The 16,145-nt window shown below is 45.9% G+C and overlaps 2 protein-coding genes across 2 annotated transcripts in view; one reads left to right on the forward strand and one right to left on the reverse strand.

The window, feature by feature from the left end:
• The window catches only part of ATP6V1D (ATPase H+ transporting V1 subunit D), a 69,783-nt gene extending 63,868 nt beyond the window's left edge, over nucleotides 1–5,915 (reverse strand). The window contains exon 1 of the mRNA XM_077465008.1: nucleotides 5,754–5,915. Coding sequence (XP_077321134.1) covers nucleotides 5,754–5,794 — 41 coding nt within the window. The 5' untranslated portion in view covers nucleotides 5,795–5,915. The remainder of the gene's footprint in view (nucleotides 1–5,753) is intronic.
• Nucleotides 5,916–6,243: 328 nt separating this feature from the next.
• Nucleotides 6,244–16,145, forward strand: part of EIF2S1 (eukaryotic translation initiation factor 2 subunit alpha) — a 41,918-nt gene continuing 32,016 nt past the window's right edge. Inside the window, exon 1 of the mRNA XM_077465007.1 lies at nucleotides 6,244–6,398. The gene's annotated coding sequence lies outside the window, so the exon portion shown is untranslated. The remainder of the gene's footprint in view (nucleotides 6,399–16,145) is intronic.

The raw sequence follows: 16,145 nt of genomic DNA on the forward strand, positions 1-16,145 counted from the left end.
TAGGGGATAGTTTTATGGCATTTTTATTAAAATATATATATATTTTTTTTTACTAGTAATGGCAGTGATCAGTGATTTTTAATCATGACTGCAACATTATGGCGGACACATCGGACAAATATTTGGGACCACTGGCATTTATACAGCGATCAGTGCTTTAAAATTGCATTGATTACTGTAAAAATGTCACTGGTAGTGAAGGGGTTAACCACTAGGGGGCGGGGAGGGGTTAAATGTGTCCTGGGGGATAGGCATGTGTGACAACACTGATCGCTGTCCTGATCACAGGGAGCAGACGATCAGTGTCCTGTCACTAGGCAGCTCCGTGACACAATCGCAGGTATCTCTGCGGCAATAGAGTCCGCGGGCAGGGTGGGAATTTCAAAGTAACGTACTTTGCCCAGCCATGCCATTCTGCCGTCGTACATAGACCAACAGCGGTCGGCAAGTGGTTAAATTTTGACAGGTTTGCTATCCATTTACATAATCTTTTATATCAGGGATATGCAATTAGCGGACCTCCAGCTGTTGCAGGACTACAACTCCCATGGGGCATAGCACGACTGACAGCCACAAGCATGACACCCAGAGGCATGATGGGACTTGTAGTTTTGCAACACCTGGAGGTCCATTAATCGCATATCCCTGTTTTATATGTTACAAAAAAAGCATTATATTGTGTTGTGCGCACTAAGAAGTATTTTTTTCCTAAAAATTTGCATTTAGACCTCATGCACACTGAACGTTTTGTTTTGAACTTCCTGTTGTCTGCTCCTAGGGGAGTTTTTTTTTTTCCTGCCTCTAATCTTCCCTACATGTCAGCCTGTGTGTCCATGCGCACACAGCAGCGTTTAGAGGCAGGGAAAAACCCCACTCTGCCAGTGCACCCAGGATCAGCAAAGCAGGGGCAGAAAAAAGGCTTGTAAACGCATGTCAACGCTAGGCGCATTTAGTGCCTGAATGTTAATGCATTTCAATGGCCAGAATACATTAGTCTGGCTAACTAAATGAAATAAAGTCTGAATGCTTGACACCTGTAAATGCGTTAGACAGCTTTACAAGCGTGAGGCATTTCTTTCTGCAAAAACCCTGCTAGCTTCTATGCAGGGTGGAATGGATTTAAATCACTAATAAAAAGGCTTGAGTCAAATCAACTTGATTTACCGTATATACTCGAGTATAGGCCGACCCGAATATAAGCCGAGGCCCCCAATTTACCCCCAAAAAACTGGAAAACTTATTGACTCGTGTATAAGCCGAGGGTGAGACATGGCTGTCCATCCCTGTGTGTCCGTCCATCCCTGTGTGTGTGTCCGTCCATCCATCCCTGTGTGTGTGTCCATCCATCCATCCATCCCTGTGTGTGTGTCCGTCCATCCATCCCTGTGTGTGTATCCATCCATCCATCCATCCCTGTGTGTGTGTGTGTGTGTGTGTGTGTGTGTCCATCCATCCATCCCTGTGTGTGTGTCCGTGCAGCCTTGTGTGTGTGTCCAGCCTACCTGTGTCCCGAGCCGCCGTCGTCCCGAGCCTCCGTCGTCCCGTGTCGTGCCGATGGATCGCCGCTCCAGGATCGCCGCTCTTCTCGGCGGCCATTCTACAATTCAAAAGCCGCGCCTCCGCCTCCGCCTGTGATGGGCGGAACACTCAATTTCCCAGCAGCCTGTGTTCCGCCTATCACGGACATCCTCTCATCCTCGTCCGTAGTACGAGGATGAGCGGATGTCCGTAATAGGCGGAACACTGACTGCTGGGAAATTCAGTGTTCCGCCTATCACAGGCGGAGGCGGAGAAGGAGGCGCGGCTTTTGAATTTTAATGTCCGCCGTCTGTCTGCTCGATACGCTGATCGAGCAGTCAGACAGCGGTGACTCGAGTATAAGCCGAGGGGGCACTTTCAGCCTCAAAAAAGAGGCTGAAAATCTCGGCTTATACTCGAGTATATACGGTAAATCATAATTTTTGAAGAGCAACTGTCATCTCTGTCCCACAGAGGCTCCTCCTCTGACCCGCTGTTGACTCACCTACAGTCCCATTCACTTTAATAGGACGGCTGATAAAGCGGAAGTGACGTAACAAGGTGAGGGAGGTTGGTGGCAGCAGTTGAGTTGATGCCCTGTCAGAGGCGCTGCCATGATGGATCTGAAATGACAGGTGCTTTTTAAGGCTGGGTTCACACTGCTGGGCAGAGTGGCTCACAGAAGGGGTCTGGTGTGTCTGTGTTCCCGGGACGAATCAAATTTTTGGCTGGATTTGGACCTGAAACTGAGCCAAAGATGCACAGGACCCCTGTGCAATCCGCTCTGCGGCCACCCCGCAGATGGGTGAACCGGCTACGTTAGGAGTTGGTCAGTCTCCTAACATGCAAATTGGATGCTGCCAAAACCTGCATCCAATTCGCACTAGTGTGAACCCAGCCTAAATGTGAGGACTTATTCTTGCTGGTAGTTAGAATCTTTGCAAACAAAATAAAGGTTTCCCTATTTAGAATAAAAAGCTATCAGGATAGTTAAATCGGTTCTGATAATGCTGTTGTATCGTACAGTTTGTAATGTACATAAATTTACAAAACAATGGGATAAAGGGAATATTCCTGAACTTTGTTTTATCTCATGGTTACTGTGGAATTGTGTGACTGCATCAATGTAGTGCATGTTATCTCAGGTTAGATTCATTGACTGCGTTTACCAAAAAATGTAAATATTGCAGAATATACTGCCTCATGCTACATAACTAAGCTCCATTTCATACTGAATAAACTAAATTATCGTATCTTAAATAAAAAGCTATCTTTAGATTAGATTTTTACTCCAAAAAGGCATTTTATTAAAAAGATTTTGATAAAAAAAAATCTAAAAAAACAAACAAAAAAAAAACCTTATTGTTAACTATACTTATCTTATTTGTTTGATTAAATAAATAACTAATCCACCCTGTTCCTAGGGGAGTTAAAAAAATAAAAATAAAACATATTATATATATATATATATATATATATATATATATATATATATATATCCTGTGTGCACGGGCCTTAATAAACAGCCACACAAGTATTGTGCCACATAAAACAATTGTAACAGCCAGTATTTTGTTCTCCAGGGCCTCTTTCCCAAAATATTTTGGGGTTCTAAGTCATTTTTTTTTTTTTTTAGCAAAAAAGATGCAAATTTAACATGTGAAGTGTGTAAAAATTGCCCTGGACAGCAAGCAGTTAAACACCTCTCCACCCCACATTCCTATACACATGTCCCTAGGAAACCAGCCTGAGCCACTCATGCACTAAAGAATCCTCATGATTGCTATGGGAAGATGTACAGTTAAGCTTTGAAAGGGCAAGCAAGAGTAGAATGCTTTAAGAAGGGGATGTGAAAGTACAGCTTCCAATCAAAACCTGGGGAGATTCCCCCTAACTCACTGTCCTGTTGATAAGCATCACAGAAACGCGAAGTGATGGGATTAATCTTCATCAAGTCCTTCTAGATTGTAAACTAACGAGCTCTGATCTCTCCTGTATTGTAACTGTACTGTCTGCCCTCATGTTGTAAAGCGCTACACAAACTGTTGGCACTCTATAAATCCTGTGTAATAATTGGGGATTTAACACACCTCTCCCCACAATGGCCATCTTCGGTATGGGAGCTACAAAGAAACCTGTCAGCAATTCAAATGACCAAATCCATTCAAAAAAGTGATAGGTTGGCTTCACTGGCTATTGAAATAGAATTAATTCAAATATGAAATACAGACTGAACATGTTTATAAATATTATTTCAGTAAGATTACAAAAGCCAATAAATGTTGCTTACTTCCATCTTTTGTAAGAATCTCAGAGTTCAAAATTATTATTATTTTTTTTTCTTTACATTAATATTTCTCATACCATCTGAATCTTCCACAGCTGACAATTTACGCAGCTTTTTGTCACAAAAAAAAAAAGGGGAAGAAATATTAAACTATTCCAGGAAGTTGAAGAATGAAGTGCAATGCCCAGACTTTTTTTTTTTTTAACATGCCATTAATACCAGTTAATTTACATTCTTTGAATTCTAAGGGAACTTTAAAAAAAACAAAAAAACAAACAGAGAGAAGCCCCCTCTTTAGTTGTTTGCAAGACAAAGCGATGTGAAAGGTACAAAATGCGGAGTGGTAAGTGAACTGTACTTTGGCAGTCTGCGTGTTGTCACTATAAACGGTGTGCTGTATACATTAAACAGATTGTGGAGGGGAAAAAAAAAAAAAGGAGGGGGTGAGGTGGAGGCCGAGTATGCCATGCACGTGATACTGATGTATTAATGTCAGAACTTCTTGTCCCCTATATTGTTTAGTATTGTTGGATTTAGAATTTTGTTTGATGGAGGTCCCATGCACACAGGCCATCTTCGTTAAAAATAAAAGTTACCTGGTAAGTGTAATAATCCTTTTGCACGCTGTTCATTAGTCCCTGTGTGTCCAATCCTGGCATTTTTGTGTGCCTGTGAACTCAGACGCCTGACCAGCTGCTGGCTTCGCTAAGAGCCTGAGCCAGCCGTTCCCTCCCCCTCTTCCACAGCCCAGTGTTCTATCGAGAAATGCTCCATCAAAAATTGCCTCCGATGGGTACGCGCAGTAACCAACATGACTCCAGCTTACGTTGATCAGCTGTAGTGATGTCAACCTGGCGCATGTGCAGATTAATGCAGGCAGTATGCGCCGATCTAATGCCCTGTACACACGATTGCATTTTCTGACAATAAAACCGTGGAATTTTGTTTGCTCCAACTTGTCTTGCATACACACGTCACACAAATGTTGGCCAACAATTACGAATGTAGTGACGTACGGCAAACCAATAAAAAGTTCAATAGTCATGCGTCAACCTTTGGGCTTCTTCTGCTAATGTTGTGTTCGGTGAGCAATGATTCCAAGCATACCTGTTTGTACTTTGGATTTTTGTCCGACGGACTTGTGTACACAAGATCGCAAAGTCCTTCAACAGACATTTGTTGGTTAAACATTTGAGAACATGCTTGCCAAGATTTGTTGGCAGAAAGTCCGACAATAAACGTTTGATGGAGCGTACACATGGTGGGACTTTCCGCCAACAAGCTCACATCCAACACTTGTTGTTGGAAGATCCAATCATGTGAACGGGGCATCAGCGTCAGGTGAGGAGGCAATTGTCAAATTCTGCCTCACTATTGTGGGGCGGGATACTGGCATCTTGAAGGGTGGGTTTTATCCCACCGTTAGACACAGCCAAAACACGCCGTTTATCACACTGAACCGGCCGTGCAACAGATCAAACACACGCCCCTCCACAGCGCGGCAGAAGCCGACAAGTACACCCTCCCTCCACTGTTTGCATAGTGTCAGACAATGCCTCCGATGATGTGCGCACGCGCTGTTTTGACATCACGCCAGCTGATCACCATGTATATAAAATATTATTACAATAATAATCATTGTACAATCTGTTGAAATATAGAATAATACATGTGCAATGATTTGTGTATTATACAGTAATGATCTTCAGTAATAATAACAAAAATTAAAAGAATAAAAGGCCAAATGCATTAGGAATGCACACTGATGGTTAATGCAATGCTCCCCCACAAGGAAGGTCAGTAGGAGAGGGACCCCTATTCATTTCTGAGGAGCCCAGGCTCCTGAAGGCTGCACTAAGATAAAGCAGACGGTTCTGTATACACATAACATGAATAACACGACCCTCCACCAGCATGCACGTCCTCCCCCCGATAAGCTCATACATACATCCGAGAAGGGAACACCTCGATCCTGTCCTTGCCCGACATCTTTCCTCACAGTCTCCGTTCTTCCTTTCCACTGTCACCAATTTCTGAGATCGGGGAGAAGCACTGCGGTCATGTGACATTAGCGGCAAGGGCGGGGCTTCGTAACCAATCACATGATGTCGCCCAATCCCTCGCAAGCAGCGATTCGTTCGAACTCGTTTCCGGTGTTCTGTCAAAATAGCCAATTCGTCGAGATTTCCAAACACGTCACTTCCGGTTGTTGTAAGCCATCTGTAATTGGAGGTTTCGACGAGTTGCTCACTTTGGATTTTTAACTATATTTCTGACTAGAGGAATAAATGACTCTGGATAATTGGGGCTTTGCCTGTATTATACACCTGCGGTTTCTAGCTACAGTTCTTTGAATGACCCCACCCGCTAACCTTGATTGGGCAATGTACATGCCAGAGACAAAGATGGCCAACTAGGTCGTACGGGAGGTGGGCGCGCTATCTCTTTGTATTCTCTATGGTTCCGCTTTGTGAAGCCGCATGCGCAGTGATTTCCTGCCGGAACGCATGCTGATGAAATAGTGCGGCGTGTGCCGAAGGAAGTGTCGTGCGGCCCGGTTACTTTATCCTAGCAGCTACGGGAGCGGAAACAAGTGAGTATGGGTTTTCCTATGAGGGCAAGCGGACTGGTCGTTGTGTTGTTTGTTTCATCAATGCATAGGCTCATGTGTGAGCTGAGCCACCCTGGGAGAGGAGTGCATTCGGCCTGTGGTGAGACCTCCTACATTGCCTTATGCTGGATGTGATGTTCCATTTAATCAGTGATCACACTGGGGAATGTGAGGACTGCCCATCCCATGCTCTCCGGATAGCAGCAATCTCAGGGGACTGGGAATGTTTGCATTGTAGGCCAGGTTCACAACAATCTGTATTTGTGACTCCCTTCACACTTGTGCAGGAACTCGAGCTAAATGGTGTCTGTCCCTGCACATCCTATTTTGCAGGTGCACATCCTTTTTTATAGATTTAATCCGTGTGGCTCAGGAACGTGTGCAAGAGTGACTAGTTAGATGTTGAATTTTAAAAGCAGCGGCAACCCTGATCATCTCACAGAAGTTAAAATTCAACATTAACCAATCAGACAGAGTTCTAAGTCCTGTATATCATGATATAAATGCAGTTTACTGTTATAAATACGTGTAAAATGCAAAACCCCGGTGGGTGTAACATGTCCGCTTTCCCCCTTCTTAGTGTATCCTTACTGTGGACTAAGGATGGGCTCCGGCGTGTTCACATATGCCACATGCTGTGCCTGCCAGGAAGTCGGCGCTGTGCTTATCACAGGCATTGAAACATTGCCTGATTTCTGCAGCTGCGCATCGGGGCAATGTCTCACTGCCTGTGATTAGCACAGCACTGCGCCGACATTCCGGTGGGCTCTGCACGTGGCGTATGTGAACACACCGGAGCTCATCCCTACTGTGGACGAGTGTGGGGTGTAGAAAGATGGCGACAAAGGAACGTCACTTCAGTAGAAAAGTGCGATGGGTCACTGAATATGTTGTTACAATGGCAAACCCCGGCACCCCAGATGTTTTGGCACTACGTTTCCCATGATGCTCCACTACACTGCAGAGTGCAGGAGCATCATGGGAAATGTAGTTCCAAAACATCTGGGGTGCCAAGGTTCGCCATCACTGCCCTAGAGAATACAATGGCGGTCATTGCAACTTTTTATCTCTCACAGTATTTGCGCAGCAATTTTGGGGAAAAAAAAACATGCTTCAAAATTGCACACGCTTGTGGAATGGCGCCAAACGTCGATACTTAAAAATCCCCATAGACGACTCTTATTCTAATGCTAGAATTATTGCTCTCGCTCTAATGCTCGTGGCAACACCTCATATGTGGTTTAAACACCGTCTTCATATGTGCACGGGACTTACCTATGCGTTTGCGTCTGTGTGCGAGCACACGGGGACAGGGGCACTTTAAATTTATTTTATTTATTTTTTTTACTTAACATTTTTTTAGTTTGACACTTGATCAAAAATTGTTTTTTTTTTTTTTTTACTTTTATTCCTATTACAAGGAATGTAAACATCCCTTGTAATAGGAATATGGCATGATTGGTCCCCTTTACCGTGAGATAAGGGGGTTAATAAGACCCCACATCTCACCTCTAGGCTGGGAAGCCTAAAAATGTAAAAAAAAAAAAAAAAAAATCTCAGCTGTCCATCCAAGGCAGCGCCGTTTGTTTGAATGAGCCCCACATTCCTACTCAGTCAATAAGAGGAAGCTTTTATTCATTGTTAAAATACAAAACTTTCTGTAAATGGCTGAGCACCGCTCAGACTGACCCTATTGTGTTTTGGGTATGAGACAGGAAGGTCTCCTCTCGCACCCGGAACGCAGTGCTATATACTGTATGATGCCTCGGCTACATATAGTTTATACAGCACATCCAGCAGCTGCACCTGTTAGTAAGGGAAATCGTTTGTACTCAAACTAGTTGTGGAGATCAACTTTAAATCGGGCCACATTGAACCGCATTGTTAAGCAGTGTCACGTGGTTTGGCACATGCAAAAATGTCCCCTGTTTGCCGATGTGTGGGAATGCCATTATGAATTATTAGCACTCCCATTCATCTGCTAAAGATTAGTGCATTCGGCTGAAAAATCATGTGTGATCCAGACCTGCCATAATGTGGACTTAGACTAAGTCTAGATTCAGATTATTGCAATGCCAGGAACACGAGAGAAACACGCTGCCAAACACCCCCTACACATCGGCAAAAGGCCCGTATTTATGTGCATGTTAAGCCACAAGATGCCACGTCACCATGCAGTTCCATGTGGCACAATTTTAAAATAAAGAGTCACAAACTTTTTTCCCAAGTGTTCTTCCAGGACAGCCCTTGAGAGATGGAGCTCCTCCCATCGACACAGGAAACACATTGCCACAGTTCAAAAGGTGGTCCCTCAGGTCCCTGGTCAGTCATTTGTGTTTCCTCCATCGGAGGAACATGTTGCCAGGAACCTGGAGGCCCCTCTCAGGGGCTGCCTGAGAACCTGTAAGCCATAAGGGACCGCGTCCTGTTTTTTTGGCTGCAGTTGGGTCCATACCTTTTTTTTCTTGTGGCTCGGGTACCGTCCAGCTGAATCGGAGCAGACCCGTTACCCTCCTTCCAGTGCCGAGGTGGCCAGGGGCAGAATGACGCCGGTTTCCCCCAGTAGCGGTGAGTGGAACCTTCCATCTCTGCTCCTTGTTGCGGTGGGGTCGGAGACGCCAAACGTCATTTCCGGCGGAACCGCGTCATCACTGTGTGCCGAGACTTCCGGTTCCGGGTCTCTAGGGTACAAGGAGGAGAGGGAGAGCCAGCGCTGTGCCTGTACAGTCCCGACCAGCGTCCAGCAATACCGGACTAGCGGCGGGATCCGGAGCGGCTGAGGGGGACCATGGAGGCTATTCCCCAGGACACTCCGGCGGAGACATGCACCAGCCAATCCCAGGTAGGCTGCTGGGCATGCTATTACTCTGGTGGAGTGGTGGTGTTTGTAGGCTGGGTTCTGTAGTGCCCCATGGTGGTGGTTAACTCACAGTTAAGGATGTATGCAGTTGGGTGATTCTAAGGAGGGACATGGAGCTGACGCTAAAAAAATCGTTGTCTTCTTATTTTCAGGCTAAAGAGCTACCAAAGGAAGACAAGGCAGGCTGCAAAAAGTGCCCTAATTGTGGGAATAGGTTGTCCTCTGGCTCTAACAAAGCCCTATGCAAGCAATGCATTGCAAGCTTGCTTAAATCTGAGGCAGATTCCCCCTTAGCAAAATTTTTGGGCTCCTTTAAAGAGGAAATGGCATCGACCTTTAAATCCCTCCGGGAGTTAATCACTGACGTAGGGTCAGCTGCCTCCACGAGTAAAACAACTGCAATCTCCTCCTCACCATGCCTTACAACACCCAGCTCAGGGGAGCCCCGTATGGTCAGGGAGCCTAGCCCTACGTTGATTAGCCCCGATTCCTCTGACACAGACTCTGATCAGGAAGAGGAGCAAGCAACATCTAAAGCCTCAAAGTATAGATTGTCTCTTGAGGAAGTTGATGAGCTAATGGGTGCTATCTATGATACACTGGAAATTGAGGAGGAAGAAACTCAGTTATCCAGACATGATCAAATGTATGAGGCTCTGGGGAAAAAGAAAGCAAGGGTTTTCCCTATACATAAGGTGCTTTCTGACCTTGTCCTTAAGGAGTGGTCTGAACCAGATAAAAGGGTTTTCTTTCCTAAATCCCTTAAGAGAAGGTTCCCTTTTGATGAGAGCCCAGAGGCGGTCTGGAATAAAAATCCTAAACTAGACGCCCCTCTGTCCAAAGTCTCAAAGCAGGCTGATCTGGCCTTTGAGGATATGGGCCACCTGAAAGATCCCATGGACAGGAGAACAGACATTGTCTTAAAGAGGGCCTGGGATGCCTCTATGGCAGGCTTAAAACCAGCTCTAGCCACTTCTTATGTAGCTAGAAACCTTGTGTTCTGGTTGTCACAACTACAGGAACATTTAAAAGCAGGCACTCCTAGGGGGGAGCTTCTGAAATCCTTCCCTATGCTTTTTAAGGCCACCAGTTTCATCTCTGATGCCTCCATGGACTCCGTAAAATTTACGGCTAAGTCAGCAGCACTTTCAGTGGCAGCAAGGAGGTCAGTATGGATGAAAACTTGGGGGGGAGACACGGCGTCTAAAACCCGCCTGTGCAGCGTCCCTTTTACAGGAGACTTAGTCTTTGGGCCTGAATTAGATTCCGCCTTAGGACGGCGGATAAAAAGAAAACCTTTCCCGCAAAAAAGAAAAATTTCCAAAGAAAATTTTTTCGTCCCTTTAAGGAACCCTCTAAATCAGAGAAGAGTTCAACCCCCAAAAAACATTGGTTGGGACATAAAGGGAAAGGGGGCATACTGTTTAGCCGCCCCAATCAGGATCCCAAACCCCAGTGACGTCAGGGTTCCTGTGGGAGGAAGATTAAGCAAATTTCTTCCACAATGGGAAGAGACAACCTCGAACGAGTTTGTCTTAAATATAATAAAAAGGGGTCATGCGCTGGAATTCCATAGCAGCCCTCCCTCAAAGTTTTTGGTGACAAAGCTCCCAAGTCACTCAGAAAAGGCCAGGGCCTTACCTTTACTGATAGGGGAAATGGTGGATCAAGAGGTATTGACACCAGTCCCTATTCAGGAACAACGAGATGGTTTTTACTCGCACATTTTCGTGGTAAAAAAGCCGTCAGGGAGGTTCAGACTAATTATGAACCTCCGACCACTGAATCGCTCCATCCGTTACAAGAGATTTCGGATGGAGTCCATTTATTCCATAAAGAACCTTCTCCAGAAAGAGATATTTATGGCCACCCTGGATCTAAGGGATGCTTATCTGCATATTCCAATAAGGGAGGAATGCCAGAAATTCCTTCGGATGGCAGTGCAGATAGACACAAAAGTTTACCACTTTCAGTGCAGAGCGCTCCCCTTCGGTCTGTCATCCTCCCCGAGAATCTTTTCCAAGGTTCTCAGAGAGGCTTTAGTTCCACTGAGGCTTCAATCAGTCTCAATTATTCCCTATCTAGATGACCTGCTCCTAACAGCACACTCGGAGAGTCGTCTTTCTCAGGATCTGGAGTTGACTCAACTCAGCCTGAGTCGATTAGGGTGGATTGTCAGTCAGGAGAAATCCAAGACAACCCCAACACAGGAGATCCTGTATTTGGGTTACTGGATCAAGTCTGTAGATCAGAAAATTATACTGCCGGAAGAAAAGATTTTGAATCTGTGGCAGAGAACATCTTTTCTTCAATACAGCCCCAAATGTACGGTGAGGGAAGTAATGTCGGTCTTGGGTCTTATGACGGCAGCCATTCCAGCTGTACAATGGGCCAGGTTCCACCAAAGAGACCTTCAGGGATTTCTGTTGGAACAATTAAAGGGCAGAGATCTGGAGGAGGAGGTATCGATCCCCTCAAAGATAAAACGCTCCCTCTGGTGGTGGAAGGACAGGGAGAACCTAAACAAAGGGGTTCATTGGGTCCTTCCTGTCACTTCAACACTGACAACGGATGCGAGCAGCTGGGGCTGGGGAGCCCACCTCGGCTCAAGCTGGGTCCAGGACAAGTGGACCCCGGAAGAGAAATGTTTCTCTTCCAATTGGAAGGAGCTAACAGCGATCCTAAGAGCTGTTTTAGCCTTTCACCCCACAATACAGGGTCACCATCTACAAGTCCGTTCAGACAATATGACGGCTGTAGCATACATAAACAAACAAGGAGGTACCAGAAGTCCTCGTTTGATGTTGGTAGCCAGACGCATTTTTCAGTGGGCAGAAGCCAATCTGGAATCCATTTCTGCAGTTCACCTGAAAGGGGAGCTGAACAGCACGGTGGACTTCTTGAGTCGACAAAAAGTTTCGAACCAAGAGTGGTCCTTACTCCCAGAGGCATTCAATCTCATAACAACTCACTGGGGAAAACCAGAAGTAGACCTTTTTGCGAGCAAAGAGAATGCAAAGGTTCCCAATTTTTGCTCGCTAAACCCAGGAGTTCAGCCCCTGGCTGTAGATGCCTTGCAAACTCCATGGACTTTGTTTGGCTTATGCATTTCCCCCTCTTCATCTCATTCCGAGGGTCCTAGCAAGATTCCTCACGGAAAAAACCTGTTTGATTCTAGTAGCACCATTCTGGCCCAGGAGACCATGGTTCACAACGTTGCTACAATTAACAGACTGTCCGCCTCTAAGGCTTCCCTGCAGACAGGACCTCCTGTTGCAGGGACCTCTTTATCATCCACAGGTGGCCACACTGAAGCTTTCAGCGTGGTTACTGAGGAGGAAATCTTAGAGGGCCTGACAGATGAGGTAATTGCGACCTTACTACAGAGTCGCAAACCAGTCACGAGGGCTATTTACAAAAAAGTCTGGAAAAAATTTAATAGCTGGCTGAACAGCCGTGACATAAATACGGCTAATATTCTACAGTTTTTACAGGAAGGTGTAAACAAAGGATTAACCCCAAGTACTATTAAGGTTCAGATAGCTGCCTTAAGTGTGTACCTAGATGAACGCTTACAGGAAAATCCTTTTGTCGCTAGATTCTGTAAGGCAATTGCTAGACGTAAGCCGGTTAGAGTCAGCAAAGTCCCATCCTGGGATTTAGCAGTTGTACTAAAAGCTTTCTTGGGGTCACCCTTTGAGCCTATCTCAGAGGCCTCCCTAAGGCTTATTACATTTAAGACAGTACTCCTGGTGGCAATCACTTCAGCCCGTAGGGTCTGTGAAATCCAAGCCCTTTCCATCAGGGAACCTTTTCTACAGATCCTAGAAGACCAAGTCATACTAAAAACAGACCCTGGGTTCTTACCAAAAGTAGCATCTAGCTTTCATAGGTCCCAAGATATTGTCCTCCCCTCATTTTGTCAAAATGCAGCAAATGAGAAAGAACGTTTTCATTTATTGGATGTGAGGAGGTGTATTCTAGAATATCTTAAAGTGACAAATTCTTTCAGAATCTCTGACTCCCCTTTTTGTCCTTTTTTCCGGGCAGCAAAAAGCTTCAAAAGTAACCATAGCTAGATGGATTAGGCTAGCTATAGCAGAGGGGTATAAGGCCTGAGGGTGTTAAAGCTCACTCAACAAGAGCGTTGCCTGCATCCTGGGCAGAAAGAGCTGGTGCCACCCCAGAGCAGGTATGTAAAGCAGCCACATGGTCAAGCTTTTCCACCTTTACAAGGCATTACCGACTGGACCTAATGTCTAGTCAGGATCAGGCCTTTGGAAGGAAAGTCCTCCAGGCCGTGGTCCCCCCCCCCCTAATCTGGTAAGTACTTGGGGATCCTCTCAAGGGCTGTCCTGGAAGAACACTTGGGAAAACTGGAGTTAGTACTTACCGGTAACTCCTTTTCCGGTGGTCTTCCAGGACAGCACAATCCCACCCTTTATTTGATTATAGTGATGTACTAATGTTATTACCTGTTATGGTTTATATGTTTTTCAGTTCCATCCTTCAGTTCTTGGTGAATGACTGACCAGGGACCTGAGGGACCGCCTTTTGAACTGTGGCAAGGTGTTTCCTGTGTCGATGGGAGGAGCTCCATCTCTCAAGGGCTGTCCTGGAAGACCACCGGAAAAGGAGTTACCGGTAAGTACTAACTCCAGTTTTCCACACATTATATTTGGAGCATACCTTCCCATATAAACTGGATTTTTTTTTCTGTCAAAACTTGGATATAAAAACGCCTCTAGTGTTGCGTAAGTCCACATGTTTATGAACATATGGCATTGAGCATAAATGCATTCAATTAGTCAGATTCAATTATTTTGGCCATTGGAACAGTTGTTTGTCTCTAAACGCTGCTGCACTGGGTGGTTATTCAAGCACAGTTCTATCAAATGACAAGGTACGATGCTCTGTCTCCTGTGTGTCCGGATAGGATCCATTAAGGTGAAAAAACACAAGGGTTTACAACACCTTTAACATATTATTATCCTATATGTCCATGCACATTAGGATGATTTAGAGGCATATTTTGAGCTTGGCATTTAGGAGCAGGAAAAACCTTTCTGGTTTGCATTTCCTGGCAGAAAAAAACCCTAAACTTGCCTAAATTTTGTACAAAAAACGCTCTATATGTACAAGGGAACTGGCATGTTTTTTAAGCCTTTTGTGCATGGAGCCTAGTAATGCAGAACAGTGTGGTACATTTCATTGCAGGAGTGGATGCAGTTACCGGGTTGGAGGGACAGGGTCAATGTTAATGCGTATCGCCTCCTTTTTCCCATTTTTCTCATGTGCACACAACACCTCTTCCATGTCAATAAAACAGATTTCTAGCATACAATGATGCTGCAAACATTATATAACTGTCTACAGCGCGCATTTGTGAGAGCTGTGAATAAAGAATTGCATATAATGACAAAGGTCAAATTTATAAAGTGATTCCCTCAGCAGGTAAAAAAAAATAAAATGCTGCCTGAGCACACTTCAGAGCGGTTTTGGCGCTATTTGTAGCCGCTGCCACCGACACAGCATTGTTTCCTCTGCACCTGGGAGCCCACCGGGACTACAGGCACTACTTGCTGGATAGCGCAGAACTCCCCAGGGTGGTGAGTCCGGCGGGAAAGAGCTCCTCAGCCAGCGGCAGTAAGGAGGGTGGGACTGTCACTGTCTTAAGTCCCCTTAGGGTGGCAGACAGGGGTAGGGTCAGCATAGCTTCAGAAACTGGTGTTTCTTCCTCTGAAATTCAGGCAATTGCAACCGGGTCACCTGCGGACTGCGCAGTGCCCATGGACACCCTGGCGGCGGTCCTCAATTCGTTCCTTGCTAAGGTGGAGGCGGTGCGTGGGAAGAAAGGTGCTATAAAGTGGCCCCTAACCCCACCCCTCCCATCTGACGCAGACTCGGGTCCTACTGATGCTGGTGACCCCCTGCTCTGTCTTGTCAGACGACGCTGACCAGGACCGTTCGGACAGTGAGGATGAATCCCCGTCCGGGTCCATGCGTGACAAAGCACTGGTCACTTATTACAACTGTGGGTGATACCCTTGAAGATTCAGGAGCCAACAGATCCCTCTACTGATGTACCGGTCCCTTTTTGGGTCACGCAAGCCAGCACGTTCACCTAAGGAATTCCTGTATCTGACTTATTTTGACAAGTTCATTTACAAGGAATGGGGTCGCCTGCAACGGACCTTTTCGGTCCCCAAATATATGGCATTACCCTTTTGAGGAGAGCATTCTCAAAAAATGGTCAGCTCCTCCAGTCATAGACCCCCCCAGTATCCAGGTTAAATAAAGTAACCACGATCTCGGTTGAGGGGACTCCTGCATTTAAGGATCCCACAGACAGGAAGGCAGAGGCAGTGGCTCGTTACTTGTTTATGGTTGTTGGGGGTGGGCACGACCAGTACTGGCATTCACACTTGTGTCGCAGACACTGAGTGGGCAAAACTTTTGCACCGTGAATTGGGAGAGCAACAGGCTTCTCCTGTCTGCATGGAACTAGCAGACCAACTAGTGCAAGGCCTTAAGTACGTCTGTGACGCGGCACTGGATACTCTCCCTCTGTTATCCAGGGCTTCAGTGTCGGCTGTGGTGCTGAGGTGCCTGATTTGGCTAAAATGCTGGTCTGCTGACCAGGCATCCAAAAAAGCACTGACGGATCTTCCCTTCCTTGGCGACCGGCTCTTTGGATGACATTATTAAAAATGCCACCAGTGGTAAGAGTACCCTATTCCCACAGGCCAGGAAGGCTAAGGAGCCATTCTGTAGGCAAGGGCCCTCTTTTTCTGCTCACAAATTGCTTTATCGTACGCCGGGAGCTTTGACAAAACGTCCCCAGCCCCACAGGATGACCACGGAAGGAC

Source organism: Lithobates pipiens, unplaced genomic scaffold, assembly GCF_037356315.1.
Source record: "Lithobates pipiens isolate NorthernLeopardFrog02 unplaced genomic scaffold, aLitPip1_a1.2 Scaffold_30, whole genome shotgun sequence".
NCBI classification, from domain to species: Eukaryota; Metazoa; Chordata; class Amphibia; order Anura; family Ranidae; genus Lithobates; species Lithobates pipiens.